This window comes from Aulonocara sp. 'chitande type north' Nkhata Bay, linkage group LG20 (assembly GCF_057382095.1).
Source record: "Aulonocara sp. 'chitande type north' Nkhata Bay isolate Kocher_YH1m ecotype deep benthic linkage group LG20, A_spYH_male_GT1.1, whole genome shotgun sequence".
Lineage (NCBI taxonomy): Eukaryota > Metazoa > Chordata > Actinopteri > Cichliformes > Cichlidae > Aulonocara > Aulonocara sp. 'chitande type north' Nkhata Bay.
Genome location: NC_141363.1, coordinates 2,069,215 through 2,088,629, shown reverse-complemented (window position 1 = coordinate 2,088,629; position 19,415 = coordinate 2,069,215). Strand labels below are relative to the sequence as shown.

Here is a 19,415-nt window from a genome sequence, read left to right as displayed (position 1 = left end):
TCATCTGAGCTCTCTCTTCTGCTAATGCACAACTTCTTTTAAGTGTTTAAAACCAAAAGGCCGTTCAGTTCCAACTTCCAATTTGCTGGGAGGTTTTGCAGCGATAGGCTCCCTAACGTCAACACAAAAAGCTACTTTGTCATTTCCAGCAATAGCTACTGATGACTGTTTACTAGAAAACATTAGAATACACACAAACAACAATCGCTCCGTTAGCCACATTTTGCATTGAAGATTCAAAATGTTACATTTTTAGTACAAATTCCTACAAAAATCTTTGTGTGTTTGGGTCTTTTATGTCTTTCAGTTGTGTTTCCTCTGGTTCTACTTAAATGTTTGAAACTTTATTTTGTCTTTCCACGGACCACTATGCGGAAGAATATCCTGGATTTTACACGGTTTCATCTGTTATGTGTTGTGGCTAAGTTTCCAAAACATAATGGGCACACATTATATCTTTATTGGAGTCGACCCGCAACACTTTCAGTGTACATTTTTGGACTAATGGCACTTAAATTAATTAAATTATCAGAGTAACCATTCATTTCTAGCGTGAATTTAGAAATGAATGATATTTATGTTTGAATCTAAACTCACTGACGGTCACCGATAGTTGGCAAAACTTTATGTCTTGTAATAAACATTGTTTTATCATAGTTAAAATTAATGAAAAGGGGAGAAGGACAATAGAAAAGAAACTCTCAAAAATGACTAGATATCTGTCAGGAAAGGGGTTTTAGCTTACGTCAGCGGTCAATGAAACACAATAACTTATTGATGAAAGAGCTGCTTATTCTGCAAGCACTTTTTTTTTTTGGAAAGGCAGTCCAGTGTTTATGCTAGTCACTATCTCCCCTTGTTTTCTCAGCCCCCTCCTTGTAGCGGTAGCACCAGTGGAAGAGACAGTCTGGAATCCAAAGTCACTTTCATTCAGCTCAGTGAATGAGTGTCTCTCTTGGAATGCACCACTGACAAAGACTTTACAGCGCCGAAAACAGCCCCGAGAGCTGCACAGATTCACCCTAAAACCATATACACATAAAGTAATTTATTCCACTTTGTAGTTGCGCACAGGAACTGAAGCCTTTACACAGCCGCTTCCTTTGGGACAGCTCAAGATGTCTCACTGCTGCTGGCATGATCAGACATGAACCAAATATGCTAACAGCTTTTCTTTCTTTCTTTGTTTCCCCCTTTACCTTTTTTCTACTGTCATTTTCCACATTCATTATGTTTATTTTATGATAGAGAGGAAAAAGTAGCACTTCGAAATTTATTTTATTTTTACCATTTTACCAAGAAGATTGATTAGGGTTTGAATTCAGAAGGGGTGTTATCCTTCTTTCTTTGGAATGGAAAATGTGAAGACTGCTCTATTGCCAATTTGTGCGGTGCAGGAATGACTCTTAAAATGCGCCTTTTTTGGATTTGTTGAATGACATTTAATAACTGAGAACGCTTTCCAGCCTCAGGATGGATTATAAAGGAAAGCCTCAATAAGAATAGAATTTTTCTGTAAATAAGTGACACTCGTGGCCTTAGAAAAAAAAGGGGGGGGGGGGGGGGGGGAGAGAGAGAGAGAGAAAGCGACTTACGCTGTTTTATATATTAACTGCGCGAAAAATTCAAACTGTCACAGGCCTGCTCACCAGCACTGTAATTGATCAGCTTCAGAACTGATCACTTTACGGGCTGTTTTGACACAAAATGCGTTTGAAAGACATTTTTAAAGCTAATTTATTAGAATAAGAATGTCATTTATTGATTCTCTGAAACACTGGCGTGCAGCGGTTATCTTGGGATTTCCATCCAATACAGGAGGAGAAATTATTATTGTAGTTTTTGGCCTTTCAGTAGATCATAGTACAACTCTGTGGTCCTTAATATTCAGCGTTTGGGGCGTTATGAACACATTGTGTTAACGTTTCTTTGAATTATCTTTATGTGTAGTTTAAACAGATAACATAGCCTAGATGTCGTATTTGAACGTGACTAACTAATTTTGGAAAAGAGAAATGAGACGCGTTTATTTCGTATTTGTGTGTGTGTGTGCGCGCGCGCGCGTGAGTTAGAACTTGTGATGTCTTGTGATGTCTTGTCAATTTTGCAGTAGTTATCTTGCTCTTACCATTCATTTGACAGAATAATTACTTTCAGTATCTCTGCTCTAAACAGGAAAAATAATGCGCTTCCATTCTGGCACTGGCATGTCTAATAAAAGAAAGTCATGTTCCAACGCACACCTCGTATCCATGTTTATTATCTTCCCCGGACCGGTTTTTCTGATAAAAGCAGACTCAGATACAGAGTTCTGACTCACTTGACAATCAAGATGAGTCAGTTTATCTGAATAAGCATTGGGTGTAATATCAGCTTGAGTAGCCTTGCGGGTTTATAAAGATACACTTACAGAGAAATTCGCAATCCGCACACACGGCGATTTTCATGCAAGTGTACTAATGATCTTAGCTGAAGTTCCCCTTCTAATATTATCACGAGAAGCATGTTGCTGTATTCATCTACAATCATTTTTTACGGTGAAAGGTGGCTGCTGAATTAAAAACGCGGGCGCGAAGATTATTTTGACGGAGCAAACACTGATTACATGCCTGTGAGTCCGTATTAATAAGAAGCATCAGTGCACTGCAAACACACGCTTTGGTTCATGCGGCACAAATAGGCTTTTTGAAAATTGCTACAACACCTGTATTTGTGTGTATTTTTGTCCATGGGAAATGTGTGTAAGTGATACATGTCAGAATCTGACGTACATATGTTGGCGGAGTTATAGTTAGTCTATTGTCATCATTGATTCAAGAAGCCGTTTTTTGGATAAATTATTTTGCATGTCAGAAGGACAAACGACTGTAGTAAAATGAAAACGTAGACTCGCTGTAATAGACAGTGTCATATATTGCATAGATTACAAATCGTTATTAGACCAATATGAGATTTTTTGAAACCTCAGATATAAAACCAACTGTGCCACAGACGACTACAAATCCCATAAACAAGCCAAACAGACGGTTCTGTATTTTTCTCCAGTTAAACTTTTAGCCGTATACTTTTGATTTGTCAAGTTTCACTCTTGATTTGTTGATTTTAGAGTGCACGTGTTCAACAAAAACAGTCACTTCTGCTACACGAGGTTGTGTTTCTCTATAAAATGTTATGGAACTAAAGTAGGACAGTGTTTGGTCATGCAACAAAAGGGGATTTTCTGCGACAGTATATTATCAGCTGGTTCAGCTGCAAGTGTAGTTGTGCCCTGGAAGAATAGAGATTAAGGACAGACATTCATCAAAAGAAAAAAGAAACGACGAACAACAAATGGTTTATATAAAAAATACTTTTTTATTTATTGCAAAATAAGACGGATACAAGAGTGAAATGGATGATGGAAGATAATTGAACAGAAGTTACTTCTCATTAATGACACATACACACACGCACACACGGAAACAAAAGCACACTTCAAAACAATAAAAATGATATTAGTGCATTGTTGCAGACATCGATACAGGATATATTCGAATTCGTCTTTACGATCGGATTGTAATAATTGCTCATTGAGTACTATTTCATTATACTGGGAATATCTGAAATCAGCAGACTGCAAATGTTAAACCTCCAGAAAAACAAATGAATAAAAGAACTGATTAGCACATTTGGTAAATTTCTTTGTCTCGATTAACCTGCGGGTGAACAATAACTAGGCTCAGAGCTGCGCATTCATCAGCACACACCAGGACACCGTTTGGAGTTATCCGGGTTAAGGTCCGCCGTCTGGTCTTTTAAATTTCATGGTTGAATCTGAACTCAGCAGCGAGCACAAACGTAGGACTTCCTACTGCGTATATGATTTGATGCACGTTGTTTTACACCACGAAGCCAAAATGTTGAATATCATGTCGGTTAATCAACAAATGTAAAACTGTATTTTGACTCTAGCTGATCTAGGATAATTACCGACATCGTTTATTCCTTAGCCTGGCGCTGACAAAGGCTCGTTTTTAAACGCCAACGCTACAGATGTTGCAAATTGGGATAATTATCATTTTATTACAATCATTCTTTTCGCTCTTTTTTCTTTCTTTCTTTGTTGTTAAACTCTTGTTTCGTATATTTCAGTGCATGAAACTGTATTTTAGCCCAGTTTGAGATAATGTTTGCCACAGTGAAGTGTGACTTGTTCTTCCACACCACATATTTTCTCGTTTGCACATAACTGTCAGCTTTGCACGTCCCAAAATGGATTTCTTGTCTTAAAGGTTGCAATCAGTTAACCTTTTTTTTGCCAGTTCAATTCCTTTTATAAACAACTAGTCCACAGCAGAGACGATATTATCTGAAACATTAAACCTGCAGTTGCACATAAAAGAATAAATACTGCATAAAACAGATTAAATAGTCCAAATACAACATATGGGCAAAATATAACAGTGTGGGTACACACACACACACACACACATACACACACACACACACACACACACACACACACACACACACACACACACACACACACACACACACACACACACACACTGGAACGTGTGCAGCTTTTAGGAATTAATAATTCAACATCTATACTATCTACCTCATCCACCCTCCGCAAATGCATTATATTTTCTTCTGTATGACGCCGGTGGCTACTTTAGTTGCTCCTGTATCACCGTATAGTTGATCCTCTTCTATTTGCTGTGTCTCTGCATCTCTATTTAAGAATCAATTCTTGTTTCACTGCCTGCTAACTGACAAGCTACCCATGTGCATTGCAGGGCAAAAACAGCAGACTCATGCCACTGGATACAACAGTAACATTACCCCTGTCATTAAAGCTTTCACAGTTAGCCTTTTAATGAACCATTTTACCTCTTCTGCTTCCAAAGTCCGCTCTGCTGTCTTCGGCCCTTCTTGTTTCATATGAATTGTTTCAGATACTCATAGTGGTGGTGGTGGTGCCGGTTTAATGTTGAGCGAGGAACTCGGATGCAGTCTTATTAACGACACATTTATGAACAATCAAATGGTCCTCGTTAAAATTTATTGATGGGCATAAAAACATGAACGGTCACTAGCCGAATATAGCGCGCCGTAGTGGGCTGCTTGTCAAGAATCTGAATCCCCACCTCTCCTATCTCTGCAGATCCCATTTAGGAAATGTTTGCTGTATCCTCGTTAAAACAGTGCAAACTTTATTAGTGGCGTATGCTACATCCTCGTATTTTTGATTCAGTCTCTCCAGTATCCAATCCAGCTATATCTAGCCACCGTGGAGGCTTTTCTCCTAAGAAATAAACCTCATGCCGCAGGAAACTCTAACACCTCCGCTTTATCAAACGTGCTTTAAAGCGTGGTTTGATAAAGATATAAGAGTAAACGATTCGGTAAACACTTTGCTGTAATACTATCCCTTGCAACAGCATGGCGCTACGGTAGATTTTGCCAGACAAAGATTGATTACACCATCAAATAGTGCCTTGCTCTTAGACGTAATGTGCGCAGGTCTGTTGTGCGACTAGAGGTAGATCCACTACTAGAACTACAAATGCGTATTTTCTTCATGAAAGAACATAGTTTTTGGAATTGCCTCTGTGCCTCCGAGAAAAAATAGTAAAAGATTATATTCTTTAATCCGATTTATGTGTACTGGTATCCCAAGATAAGTGGCGCATTGATCCACTGTACAATTTTTGTGGGGGTAAATATAATCACGTGTTGGTGAGGCAGCCAATAGCAGCCCGGGAAGCGTTGAGAAATAATTACCTGCCTTGATTGTTCTATGGCTAGATAAAAAAAAGTACACATACACTCCATATAATAATCGGATGCATGTAAAAGAGTCGGTGAAGCTTCGACATGTCGACCACGGGTCCCATAAGTAATTATTATGTGGACTCCTTGATCAACCATGAAAACGACGATGTCCTTACTGCAACTCGTTTTTCGGCGCCCGGTTCGCACCCAGCCGGTCCTCGTCCGACGTCGCTAGTACCGGAGTGTGCTGACTATCCTTCCTGCAGCTTCGCACCCAAGCCACCCGTCTTCTCCACCTCCTGGGCCCCTGTACACTCCCAGTCATCAGTGGTTTACCATCCATACAGTCACCAACCTCACTTAGGCACAGACTCCAGATATGTGCGGTCATGGCTGGAGCCGATATCAGGCGCCGTGCCTTTCCATGGCTATCCGGGGAACAACAGGCACTACGGGTTGAAGCCCGATGCATTTCAAGAACACAGAGCCGGCGAGTGTCTCGGCTCCAGCGGACGGACCTACACGGATTATCTGTACTGCTCATCCACTGACACGCGAGACAAGACGCAGCAGAATCTCCCCTCTCCTGAGTCGGAGCTCATGGCTTCAGGAAAACATAAAGATGAGAAACCGGAGCTAGATCCGAGTAAGTTCATGCGCCTATACGATCTTTTTACAACCCGGTGGGTGTTTTTTTTTTGGGATAGCTTTAAATATGCTTTTGCTCAGAGCCATTTGAACGTCCTGCTTAAAAGTAAAATTATAAACTGCTGCATTCTTCCTTTCAGCTCAGCTCTGAATCGCTCCTTGCTATAGGGAGCAAGCTTTAGGAACTATAAAAGACAAATGCTTCTGGGCTAATATTGGGGCAATAAAACCAGACGGGGTTGTTAACATGGACTCAAACCTACAGGAAGACGTTGAATTTGGGAGGATGTTGCATAAGCTTAAAACACATGCAAGGTGTTCTAAAGGTGGCCTAAACTCACTTAAGAATCCATATTCGTCATATGGTGCATTGTTACGACTTTATGTTGACCCCGTGCTATTAAAGATGGCACAGCAAACCTTGTAAGCCGAATTTAAGTCCTGTATTGTTAGATGGGCCCTTTCCGTGTGGAAAAGCCACATTCTGGCTCTGTTTGACCCCCAGATGGAATAAAAGGAAATAAAAACGGTTCTCACATAGTGAAGAGATGCATGCATATGACTATCTGCTCTCTTCTCTGGGTCCAAAACAAATTCACATGACTCTTTTTTTCAGACAACTTGAGGAATGTAGGGACATACTCGAGGACTTTCACCACGGACCTGTAAAGGCTTGAACCACGGGCCATTTTATGGGCCAATAAAGTGAATAAGCGCATTGAGTATTTTACGACGGTGTTACTCACAAGTTAAGGGGACAAGGAAGCAAATCAGTGGAGGCTTGGAAAGTGTAAGACTGAGAATCTTTCCTTAAAATGTTAACTGGCAGTTTAGCTTTAACGACGTACACCCAAACTTGTGTGTGCCTTGGCACTGTTTTCAGTTTGTTGCACTTTCTGATGAGTCCACAGATTTCCTATAAATCCAGGGGCTCATTCAATTTATTTTTTTAAAAGGCCGAACAGTTAATGCTGATGTCATCTGTTTCACAATTTAGCTTTATATTGTTATTCTGTCTTTATCATTGCTGTTGTTTGTATTTGCAGATAACCCTGTGGCAAATTGGATACACGCCCGCTCCACAAGGAAGAAGCGATGTCCTTACACAAAGTACCAGACTCTCGAACTGGAAAAGGAGTTTCTGTTCAATATGTACCTTACAAGAGACCGCCGATACGAGGTCGCCAGAGTGCTGAATCTGACTGAGAGGCAGGTCAAAATCTGGTTTCAGAACCGGAGAATGAAGATGAAGAAGATGAACAAAGAAAAGACCGACAGCAAAGACCAATAATGTGGACTACAGTGACACAACAACCAACAATAACCACTAGTCTAATGGACAGCACAGATGTACCAAAACACACGACAAGCGCCCCTCTCCTCCTTATATTTATCACCTTTGTTGGATTTTTTTGTATTAACCTTAACTTCCAGACTGTTTGATGCCGAATATTATTTTTTAGTGTACATTTATGTGTCGAGCGTTTAAGTAGGAAAAAAAGAAAGAAAAAAGAAAACGGAAAACCTCTAAGGAGAGAATTACACTTTGCTTTCACTTCGAGATATGTGGTTTTGTAAAAGAAATTAAAGAAGCGCAGTTTGGATACGCTTAAACTGTCCGGAGAAAGAGAATACTTGAATTCCTTTGAATTTCACAAAAACCATAATTTATGCTGTGAATGTTTTCTTTCATGTTTATTTTCTTTGTACGCTGTTGTGCAGGTGTAGTATTTTGTACAGCAACATCTGCGGTCGACATGTCTGTCTTGTATTTTTGTGATAGTTGTAGCTGTATTTGTGCACATTTTCTTTCTCCTTTTTTTGACTGTAGCCTACGAGTTTAATTATAGAGTGTAGATATAGACCTCTGCAAATATAACCATAATCCCAAGCTCTTGTTTTCTGTGTTTATTGTGGCTTTGCAGACTGTATTTGCGATCGGATTTAGCAGACTACACGGCTGTACAGGGGAATCCAAAGCAGTATTACCCCGTACTAGAAAATAAGTAAATGGATACAAAAATTTCTGAAATTCAAAACAACAGGAAAACGGACCCAACCAAAACTACAAACGCAAAAGACGGTTGATTTATTAATAAAAGTTCCTTCACATTTTTTAGTACGCACTGTTTTGGCCGCTGAGTGTGCCCCCATTACATTAAAGGCCTAAATGAGCTCTGCTATTACAAATAATGGCGAAATAGAAAGTTTGGCGTAGCCTATTTAAAGCTTTACTGGGACAGCATTGTTTTAATTTTGCTTGGCATCGCTTTGCACTTGTGTCTTAATTACAGCTTCTTAGTCGCAAACATTCACATTCATACCGTTTTATACGTTATCCATTTTAGGAGAGTAAGTAGACCTGAAAAAAACTCTCAACGCAGAATTGATTATGTTTTATATCAATAACAAAATACATAGTAATTTTTTTAATATAAATTTCTCCCAAAAGCACGTCTCTTTAAGGTTTTAAAATGTACCAAAACATTTTAAATGCTGGCTTAAAATAGGCGATCCTTTTTAAATTGTTCATATAATATTCTTATAGGGACAGAGATGAATGCACGAGGTTTTTACCATATTTATTTCTTTATTAGGTCAATGCCCTATATGAGTTGAAAGTAGCCCATCAACCACATTTGTGCAGTTTCCGAAAGAGTACTAAAAAACCCATTAACCACCAATTAAACACAATTTCTAACTAAATGTTAATTGCATTGCCAGGCTCATTGGCGATCAGAAAATCTGAGACCAGATTTGAAAAGTTTCGTTTTAAGCGAGAGACAGTTTCCCATGTCTCGCATTTGTTTCCTGGGATAGACCTAAATTGCCTTTTTGTGGTGGCAAACAATACGGGCAGGATGCTGTAATTTCAAAGCCCAATCCAGTGCATTTCCGCTCTGCTTGGACAAAAATGCCAGTTTTACAGCCCCTGTTGGAGCTCGGCTGTTTGTCTCAAATGCAGACCAACAAAGCAAACTCGACTAACTGGCTAGACGTCTGGGCTAAATTACTTTATGGTTTTAATGGACGCTGGTGGTGGACTCGTTCAAAGGAGAAGCATGCGCACTGTTCTGGGGACTTTTGCCTGACTGGGCCAGCCGCAAAACCCCCTGCACTTCATCATATGAGTCGTCTATTAGTCTACAATTAGATGGGAAAAGTCAATAACCATTGTGCATAAATGTGAGTGCTGCAGAGCGCTATTATCTCTTGTATAAAAGTGATCAGCTGCCACGACAGGAAACGACAGCACAGCAACTATTTCAAGTCTACAGACAAGCAAGACGAAGACAGAAGGCGCGTGTTTTATAGATTCCACGGTAATTAACTGCTTTAACTTTATTTAAAGAAAAATACAGGGTGCACACATCCTCTATACATTCAACCCTTTCTGGCCACATAGCAGTTGTCGCTGATTGGTGGAGTTATTCAGGTTTAATGACACATTTCGACACTAGATGACGCTGTATGTCCACGTTTTGAGGAGTGTGTCTGCGTTGAAGAGCTTTTTTACAGCTCTGTGGTTTGGCTGAAGAGTGAAGAGTAACCTATCGATGACAAAATGACAGATATGGCCACCAACCACATTTTGTGTAATAGGCCACAGAACAGCAATCCGGAATGCAGCCAGCTGGTTGTTGTGCTGGCCAAACAATCTGTGCAAATATAGTAATCTTTTTTTCACTTCAGAAAAAAAGATTATGCTTTTGTTATTCACTCGTTTTTTTTTGTAGCTTCTTTCATTGTCTGTGGATTCATGAGTTAATACGGCTGTTTTGTGGGTGGTAGTTGTGTGCTCAATTCTAAAAACGCAAAATCATATCTGCAATATACATGCAGTACATGTTCATAGCCTTTTACAAAAACTTAATTAAGCATAATACATAATAATGCATAATCTGTGTGTTTTTATATTTGCTGCCTCTGCTTTTCAAGCTGTAAATTCAAACCAGACTGAGACACTTTATTTAAAAAAGTATTTAAAAAATCCACAATTAATAAAGAGCCGAAAATCACATTCAGCCAGAGACTCCTTTATTAGCAGTTTTTAAACAGTTGCATCTGTAACATAAAATCAGTGCAATAAATAAATGGCAACAAAGCAACACATCGATAACAAAAGCAGCAAAAGCATAAACCGCTGCATCAATAATAATAATAACAATAATAATAACAATAATAATGATAATAATAATAATGATAATAATAATATGTCCAGTAAAGAAAGGGCTACCTGTACCATTTTAGTCCTCAGTCCGTGTCGGTTGTAACGTCTGTACCAACAATTCAAATTCTCCAACAAGTGATTAGCAATCTGCATATTTATAGAGTGTGAAAGGTCTATAAATTCGTCCAGTGCGCCTTTCATATTTTACGATGATGTGTAGAAACCGTCAGTAACCACACAAAAACCCACACAGGCATAGAGACCACGCGAGTACTGAGCTGGGAATCGTGCGAGTTGATTGCACCTAAACATTCAATGTTAAATTTTATGAACTCCCCCGTGTGAGATTTACTGCCCATCCTCGTCGGTTTTACGGGGTCAGTAAATGGCACCTATAGCATTCATAGGTCGTGTTTGTATTTGCGTGCATCGGTGCTTTGGAGCGCCTGGCGGAAATCTGTCGCCTTGGACTCTACACGGTTTTGCATCGAGGAATGTTTTGTCTTCAATTCGGTGTTTTGCTCGGGGGACTGAATAGCTCCGAATCTGTGTTGTTTTTATTTTTAATACCGTTTTAATGCTGTTGATAAACTCCCAAATATCATCCCGACCCAATGGAGCCCAAGAAAGGCCAACTGTTTTCTGGGAACTTGTATATAACCTTCAGGGCTAGATAGAAAAAAAATAAAAAATAAAAATACCTCATCACAGCAGCTTAATCCGCTTAGAAAGAGGGGAAATCCTCCCTGCTCATAACCCCCATACAAAGAAGCAAAACTATAAATTCAGACTACACAGGAAATGTATCATGCTTCATCGTCTTTATATCGTAACCATTTCACAACTGAATTGTTCAGCTTGTTAGAAAGGTTTTTTTGTGTGATAAACTTAACATTGATCATATTTACAGCCTCTTAGATTGTTGGTTATGATTAGTGAAGCCTTTCTCAAGGTGGATATACGTAGGGCCCACGTCTGACCGGTCATGGAAAGATGAAGGGGTGGGGGGTGGGGGGGTGAGGTTGGAGGAGGGTGAGGGAGCCTGTGGTGGGGGTGGTTGGGTGGGAATCTAAAAAAAGGAAAAAGAAAGAAAAGAGCAGCGCCTGTGACTGTGCCGGTCGAGCGAGCCAGCTGTAACCTTAGCTAACACACATCCAAAGCACATGCCATGAGCCGGGTTTGAGACTGCAAAACCTGGAAAAAAAACCCACTCACGACTGCGAGGAGAAATCCGATGAGAGGAACGGCTCAGAGAGAGTGAGCTGCCGTAGATTGTCCAAAGGGGCAGCGTTTCTCCTAGTTCCGGTTTGTCTGCTTGTGTGCGCTGTGCGAGTTGGGACCCTAAACAAAAGGCTGCCATCATCCTAAAGGAGATATTCTGCTGCGAGAGAGCCCGTCTGCTTGATGCTAACTAAACATGAGCTCCTATTTTGTTAACCCTCTTTTTTCTAAATACAAAGGCAGCGAGTCACTGGAGCCAACTTACTACGACTGCAGGTTTCCACAAAGCGTTGCCCGCAGCCACACGCTAGTTTACGGACCCGGAGCAGCCGCACCGGGCTTTCAGCACCCATCCCATCATGTGCAGGACTTTTTTCACCACGGGACCACGGGGATCTCCAACCCCGGATACCAGCAAAACCCCTGCGCTTTGGCTTGCCACGGAGACGCAACGAAATTTTATGGATATGAAGCCCTTCCAAGGCAAACGCTTTATGGTACCCAACAAGACGCAAGCCTAGCGCAATACCCAGACTGTAAATCGTCGAGCAGCTCTAACCCCGGAGAAGGACAAGGCCACTTAAATCAAAACTCCTCTCCCAGTCTTATGTTTCCTTGGATGAGACCCCACGGTCAGAATCATACAAATTTTTCCTATTCTTTCAGTGTTGCCGTGTAGTGCGCGCGTGTCACTGTGTATCCGCCTGTCTGTGCGTGTGTGTGTGTATGTGTGTGTGATTGTGCATGTGTGCTAAATACATAGGGTGTACAAGAGTATGTCTCTAAACTATAAAACGAAATAAGTCAGAGAACATGATGGGGCACATAGAACCTGAAGTGCAGGCTGCTGTTACTCTGCAGCACATGCCCATACAGGGCTGAATGGTTGCTTTTCAAAGTGCCTTTAAACGCTGAATTGCTGATTACAGCCACATGACACGCTCTTTGAAGTCAATTATCGTTCACATAAGATATTTCACAAACTCTAATAGAGCTATGAGAATGGATGGATAAGTCGTAGTCTAAAATACGATAATACCATGCACACTAGCAGCATGCAGAGTGACAGGGGGGTTAGCTAAAACACAACATACCACGATTATCCAGAATCCGGGTTTTAGAGTTTTGGGGGTAATTTGACCCACAGGCCCACTGTAGGCTCAGACACATACAGCCATAATCATAAGGGCTTTGTAGATATTACCCCTTCCATTCATGGATTTCTCTGTCCAGGCTATAAGGCTACTTTAGCTCCACACAGGTGTGCGCTTCATTTTTCATTTCTGCTCAGAGACATGCATCCCAATATCGTCCCCAACTTTATCTCTGTCTTCTCATACTTTTACCTACCTAGTTATTGTCCTCCTGTATGAGTATGAATGAAAATGTCAGTCAAGTTTATATGGGCTCTGCTGCAAGAGGAAACAGTGTAGTTTCTGTAAACACCCCTCCCAATCTGACATGGAGGAGTATATAGATTTTGTTCGTAGAGTTTTAACATCATTAAATTGATGGGGGATGTAGAGCAATTTTACCTTCGTGTACAGATTAAAAATTGAACTTCAAAGTAATAATACTATATCCTACTCCACTAACTCTTGGGGGATGTGGTTGTAAAGTTGCATCAGACCTGCAGAATGAACTGTAAATGAAGCAGACATGTGTGTAAATTATTATTACTTTGAAGACATTTATTTGCAGATCCCAAGCAAACTACGGACTCTATTGTGGGTGGTCTGTGTGTACACTGATATATGTTCCTGCTAATGGAAAATCTAACTTACCCAGCTTAACACTGCAAGAAGACATCTACTCGCTCTTTCTTTTCATTGAGTGTGATCTGGCATGTGTGAGAGCTGAAATGGGTTAGTGATTGTGCAGAGGAAATGAGTAAATTCAGAAAGAATTATCAGCCATCTGAATGTCTTTATGGGGAGATCGTGGTGAGCCCTGTTAACCTCTGGCTTTATTTCATATTTCAAGCCCCAGGAAGACGGAATGGGAGGCAAACCTACAGTCGCTACCAAACTCTTGAACTGGAGAAGGAGTTTCTGTTCAACCCTTACCTGACCCGTAAGAGAAGGATCGAGGTGTCTCACGCCCTGAGCCTCACCGAGCGACAGGTGAAAATTTGGTTTCAGAACAGAAGGATGAAGTGGAAAAAAGAGAACAACAAAGACAAGTTTCCGGGTCAAAGAGGAGAGGCCGAAGCCGAGGCCGAAGAAGAGGGGAACGAGGACGGTGAAGGGGAAGAGGCAGAAGAGAAAGAAGCGGAAGAGAAAGAAGAGACCAAGGAGTGATTTTATGGTCCTTTTATGGTTATATGGGTGAAAAAGAGGAAAAAAGGAGAGGTCCCATAAACAGACGAAGAGTCACAAGGAGGCAGAGAGCGTCAACTTTATGACCACCCTTCTATTTTGTCAAGAGGGATCAGGAATCCCACCAATATTGCTGTCATAAATAGACAAAATTCTCCATTCTTTCGTTTATCCTAACATGATGCGCATTACCATTTGGATTTTTCTGTAGAAGCTACAAACGCTTGTAGCGTTTTTTTTCTCCATAGAACTCTGGCCATTGTTTTAAAAAAATAAGGGAGGGTAAATTAAAACGCATGTTGGATGGAAAATGGCTTAGCTATTTTTTACAAATTTGCTTTTAATAATAATTGTATCAAAAACGTAGCCAAATAAGATCAAAACATGACCAACGCCGACCTGTGTTGTAAATAGATTATAGCCTACATAAAAAAAGACATCACTTCAAAGTAGCCTTTCTGAAATTGTAAAAAAAATGTAGGCCTATAACTTAGTAGTAAGTGTTAAAACATCATCGCAACAGTTGCATTGGCTAGCAGCCTCTGTATAAACCACAAGTTTTATTATTATAATTGTTACTGTTACTGTTTTACTCGTTTTCATGTGACAGCCATTAGCTCCTCAGACATCTTTCTCTAGGATTACCAGGGAAATGCAATCGTTTGGAATCCTTTGATGCTACCTAAACCTGGGGAAATTGCAATAGAGATTTCTGAATATAGAGATTTCATATGGTTTTAATTTTAAAGTGTTCTATATCGACCTTATATTATTAAGTTATGTATGTAGCATTTACCCAACAAACAGTATACACTTGTTGAAGACAATTTGCGAGTCTTGGGAAGACACTTAGCTCAAAGCCAAGTAAACACTTTTGAGATTGTACCACAGCACTACCTAAAAACTCAGAGCTTTGCCTTTGCAGAATTTACAGTTCCACATTTATGGCATCGCTCTGATTTGATCGCAAGCTATTTCCCCAACAACTAAAACTGCCTATAACGCACATGTACTGTGTATGATAACAACAGCTACAATTACAACGATTTTAAAGTAAGGGAATTTTTATTTTAATGTGCTGGTGACATAGCGTAGTTGTTTTGCACTGAATATAATCTTTATGTACGTCTTGTTATATATTGATGTTAACAATATGCTCGTTTTCTGGTGTTTCTCCTGTGAAAGACGGAATTGTGTGTCCCCGCCATTGTTGATGTAAAATCACGAATAAACAAGATGGCTCACTATCATTTCTGGTTTTATTAAGACTGTGCACTCTGTTGTTAGAACAAACATCATCACCACCCTTTCTCCGTGTACACAAAACAAATGCATGCAGACATAGGTGAAGTGAAAATATGCAGGGTAGTATTTTCTTTTTTACACACTGTAAAGAGTTCAATATGAACCCCTGTTTTCATGCACGGACAACAGTAAGTAGATAACGTGCAACAGAAAAGCCCCCTGAATAATTCAAAACTGATGATTTGATGATGCCTCGATTTTCAGCCTGTGCATCCAAAAAGTGCTTCGGCAGGAGGGAAGATAGTGCAGAAGCCTCCTAAATAAAGTTTTCCCAATTTAAACTTTCAGAACAGTTCGATTAAAAAAGCGCCAGACACGCGTTTGCGGATGTATCCCTTTACCTTTTAAGGAAAGACAGCGAATCCCATTCACAGCAGGCCTACTCTCCAAAGCCTGAGTCGTATTTGATTCATCCTCTTAATAAGAAACTTCCTCTCTTCGGGGAGGACACGAAGCTTTCCTTAATGAATCTCGGGATGACTGATTGCTGTTTGAGAGATGAGATGAGCAAACATTTGACGTGCTATGTTAATAATCAAACAAAGTAATGGCAGAGCTTGAGGGAGGCTTTATCTGTCAGAGGCCATACATTTGCAAGGTGTTGCGTGAATCTTGTGTCCAGACAATCCGCCGGAAAAGCACCAGAGCGCTGAAATCAAAGCGAACGGGGGAGGCCAAGTGCAGGTAACAGGTAACATCTCTCTTCGGCAGTCCAGCTGGTTTTCATGATGACGGGTTGTAATAGACAGAGGACGTGAACAGACAACGTGAAATCTGAGTAACACACTCAAGTAGGACTAAACTGCGATAAATATCAAACGGTACACCAATGTGGGTCTCTGAACGTGCTGTTAACGGGGTAAAATACCAGTACTTGCTCTATCATATTAGCCCTCAACAGAAATTTGAACCCTCTTTTTCAAAACATGAAATTCGACCTCACCCTTCTCTCGGTTTGATTCCCCCCTCACCCCCCTTTTTTTAACCGGATCTGAATTTTTCAAATTGAGAACAGAATGATTTTCAACATATTGTTTCTTTAAAAAATGCATTTATTGCAAGTTTAATGCAATATTAGACGTAATTTCAAAGTAAATAATAGTAGTAAATACACCATAACATGACCCGGGACTTGAATAATTTAGCTGCCGAATTTCAGCGTTAGGCAGCTAAATTATTCAAAGTCTGTTGCTTTTTATTTGCTCACTTGTAAACGGTTCAAATAAGCTTCAGTGCATATATGGAACATTGTGGACACAAATGCAATGCCAAGGAGTAAGTGTTAGGGGATTTTATAATGTGTAGTTAAAAAGTGTCCATATTGAAATGTGCGATTGAAACTATTTATATTTAAGCCCACACTCGTAATTGGAAAATTATCCTCATCTAAGAATTCTTTTGTAAAGAAAAGGAAAAAACAAAAAACGAACTAACCTCTTGTTGTGCTTCAGACCTCTTTTATTTGAACAAAATGAATTAATAAATATAAATAAATAGTGTTGAAGGGTAACAACATCACACAGCCTAACGAAGGAAGACAGAACGAAAGCAGTGTTCAAGGCTTTTTATGTGAACATTATTCGCAAAAACGCAAACTTATCCACATTAACTGGAAACTTATTTTTCAATCAAACATTCCCATTTCATCTCAATCCAGACTGAGACCAAAAGATGTCGGAGTCTTTCACGTCTCCTCTTTTTATGGCTTTCCCCCTAACAGTGACTTTTTCTCTCTCTCTCGGATCAAACAGTGTTGCGCCAAAGCGCAACCTTTTAATTCAGGGTGTTTATTTCTCTGTTTACGTGCGCTTTGTCTCTAGAAAATTTCCGGAAGTGTCCCTTAGTCACAGCTATCCAGCATCCCGTATTACCCCTTTGTGTGAATGTGTGTGTGTGTTTCTCTCTCTCTCTCTCTCTCTCTCTCTCTCTCTCTCTCTCTCTCTCTCTCTCTCTCTCTGTGTGTGTGTGTGTGTGTAGTTTTAACAGAGGGTTGACATTACCAATAAAGTTAAGTGTACCTGCTGTAAACTTTATTGGCGGTGGTAAAGACGCGGCTCGGCCTGCATCTTTTGTGTGCCTCAGCTCCGTGTGGCGATGACGGCCTGCAAGGACAAGATGCACCACTCAAACTAGTAAGTGAGGGAAATTTTGTTAGTTATTTAGCTTGTAGAGAATGCGCTTTACTCGCCATCAAACGACACATCAGGTGATTATTTCAAGGCGAAGCCAGAGGACTTCCTGTAAAAGGATTTACGAGATACAAAGCTGCGTGTTAGTGTTAAATTAAATAATACGTCTGCTGTTGTTCTCATCTTGATCCGTGTCTCTCTGTTATTACGCAAGTATTAGGATACAGTATATTTGCTGAAGGTTAAGAAAAAAAACACCTAACCTCCTAACTTTTTTACGCGCAGCGATTAGATATTTTGTTTTCTTTCTGCGTGTGCTGATGTTAGCTTTCGTTAAAGGTTTGCACAACATTTGCAGTGTATGTATATTTCTTTTCATAACAGAGTGTTCTCTTTTCCAGCTCAAATCTCAACTGCTTTTTAAAATGTATATTTTGTTACAAATGACTTGCAGCAGGCATAATTTTTGATATTATGCTTGCACCTGGTGTGTCTGCGTATTTGATATTGGATGTGAGGTGCAGACTATCCTGACATCTGTTTGCTTCCGTATGAGAAGCACAGGCCCTTATATGGAAGTAGAGTTTAGCCTAATTGAAGTTTAATTAGTTGCGTCTCCGTCGCTTTCTGTCCTTTTCTTACTCCCCTACCTCGCCTTCGCACTCACACACTTTTATTTCCACGTTCCCAACTTGTCTGGGGGACATCTTGGCATAGAGCTCATCCACCAGGGGAACTGTCATATTTTGACACATGTCTGATATGTGACATATGGGGAATTTCGCTGTCATGTATTATATTATTGGTGGTTTAGTTTTGTTCAATCGAAAAAAAGAAGAAGAAAAAAGAGAGGAAAGACAAGATGGGTGCAAACATTCCTGGTTGTTAAAAGGAGAAATTTACAGCTGAGTAATAAAAGTTTACGACTGAATCCTTTCTGCCATTGGCTGAAGCGAGCCACGTGGCACAGGCGCTATGAACATGAACTTTATGCTGTTGTCTATTCTCTGGTCCTTCCCCTGTATCAGCAGCAGACTAAGCTGGGGCGTAGAAACATATTATTTCCCTTTATTGTAATATTTAAAGAAAAAAAAAAATGCTGCACAGTCATCTTGGCACTGCCGCGCGTGTTATTCACCCGATCCCCGACTTCCTGACAGTGAGATCTTCGGGACAGTCACCGCCTCTACCAGCCGCTGCCTGCGTTTATTCCCCCACCGGAGGCAATAAAACCACTGGGACAGCAAATGGAAGAAGAAAGCCTGCTAGAAAAGACTTTTCCCGGCAGACACCCTGTCTCCATAAGCTGCTTATCGCCGGAATGTGAACACAGCCAGCAGCACAGAGGAGATGTGCGTTGTGTTGATATATCCCACTCGCCATCGTGACCCTTCAGCTGCTTTGTTGGACCACAGTGACGCTCGAAATTGTGGAGAGCCTGCTGGGGGTAAGATTATACACTTTACTAGCTGCTTTTCTTAACTGTTTAATGATCTGTTTCTCAATCGGCTGGTCCTTGTGGCGTTGAGATGATTGTGAAAATTATGAACGTGTGAGATCATGAGAACTGAAGGTGTCTATTCAGTGTAGTTGTGACCTGACCTGTAGCCTGGGAGGGTGCTGAAGCCCGGGGCGGTTGTCATTATTTCTTTCTGGCTGATGTGGCAGCACCTGTGTGGGTAGTGGCTGCTTCAGCCTACATCCAGTGTGTATTTTTAAAGGCGCTGTGCCAACCCGATGTAATTGATTGCCTTGTGATAGTAAACTTTCTCATCACTCACATAGGCCCTTCTCACCAGGCAGTGACGAATGATATTAATTTCTGGCTGATGTTCTCTAATTATGGTTTGTTTTCACATCTGC

General features: G+C 40.5%; 3 protein-coding genes across 4 annotated transcripts in view; all 3 read left to right on the top strand.

Moving 5' to 3' along the window:
* LOC147304777 (homeobox protein Hox-C10a-like) overlaps positions 1-19,415 on the top strand; it is a 43,932-nt gene that overhangs the window by 5,038 nt on the left and 19,479 nt on the right. The window contains exon 3 of one of the 2 annotated variants that reach the window (XM_086277016.1): positions 18,713-18,999. The exons of the other annotated variant lie outside the window; for it this stretch is intronic. The gene's annotated coding sequence lies outside the window, so the exon portion shown is untranslated. The remainder of the gene's footprint in view (positions 1-18,712; positions 19,000-19,415) is intronic. 2 annotated transcript variants of the gene reach the window in all.
* On the top strand, positions 4,529-8,322 carry hoxc9a (homeobox C9a). Its single transcript, XM_086277022.1, has 2 exons — positions 4,529-6,406; positions 7,455-8,322. The coding sequence occupies exons 1-2, from the start codon at positions 5,863-5,865 to the stop codon at positions 7,697-7,699; spliced, it is 789 nt and encodes a 262-aa protein (XP_086133148.1). The 5' UTR covers positions 4,529-5,862; the 3' UTR covers positions 7,700-8,322.
* Positions 11,666-15,576, top strand: hoxc8a (homeobox C8a). Its single transcript, XM_086277023.1, has 2 exons — positions 11,666-12,432; positions 13,784-15,576. The coding sequence occupies exons 1-2, from the start codon at positions 11,997-11,999 to the stop codon at positions 14,098-14,100; spliced, it is 753 nt and encodes a 250-aa protein (XP_086133149.1). The 5' UTR covers positions 11,666-11,996; the 3' UTR covers positions 14,101-15,576.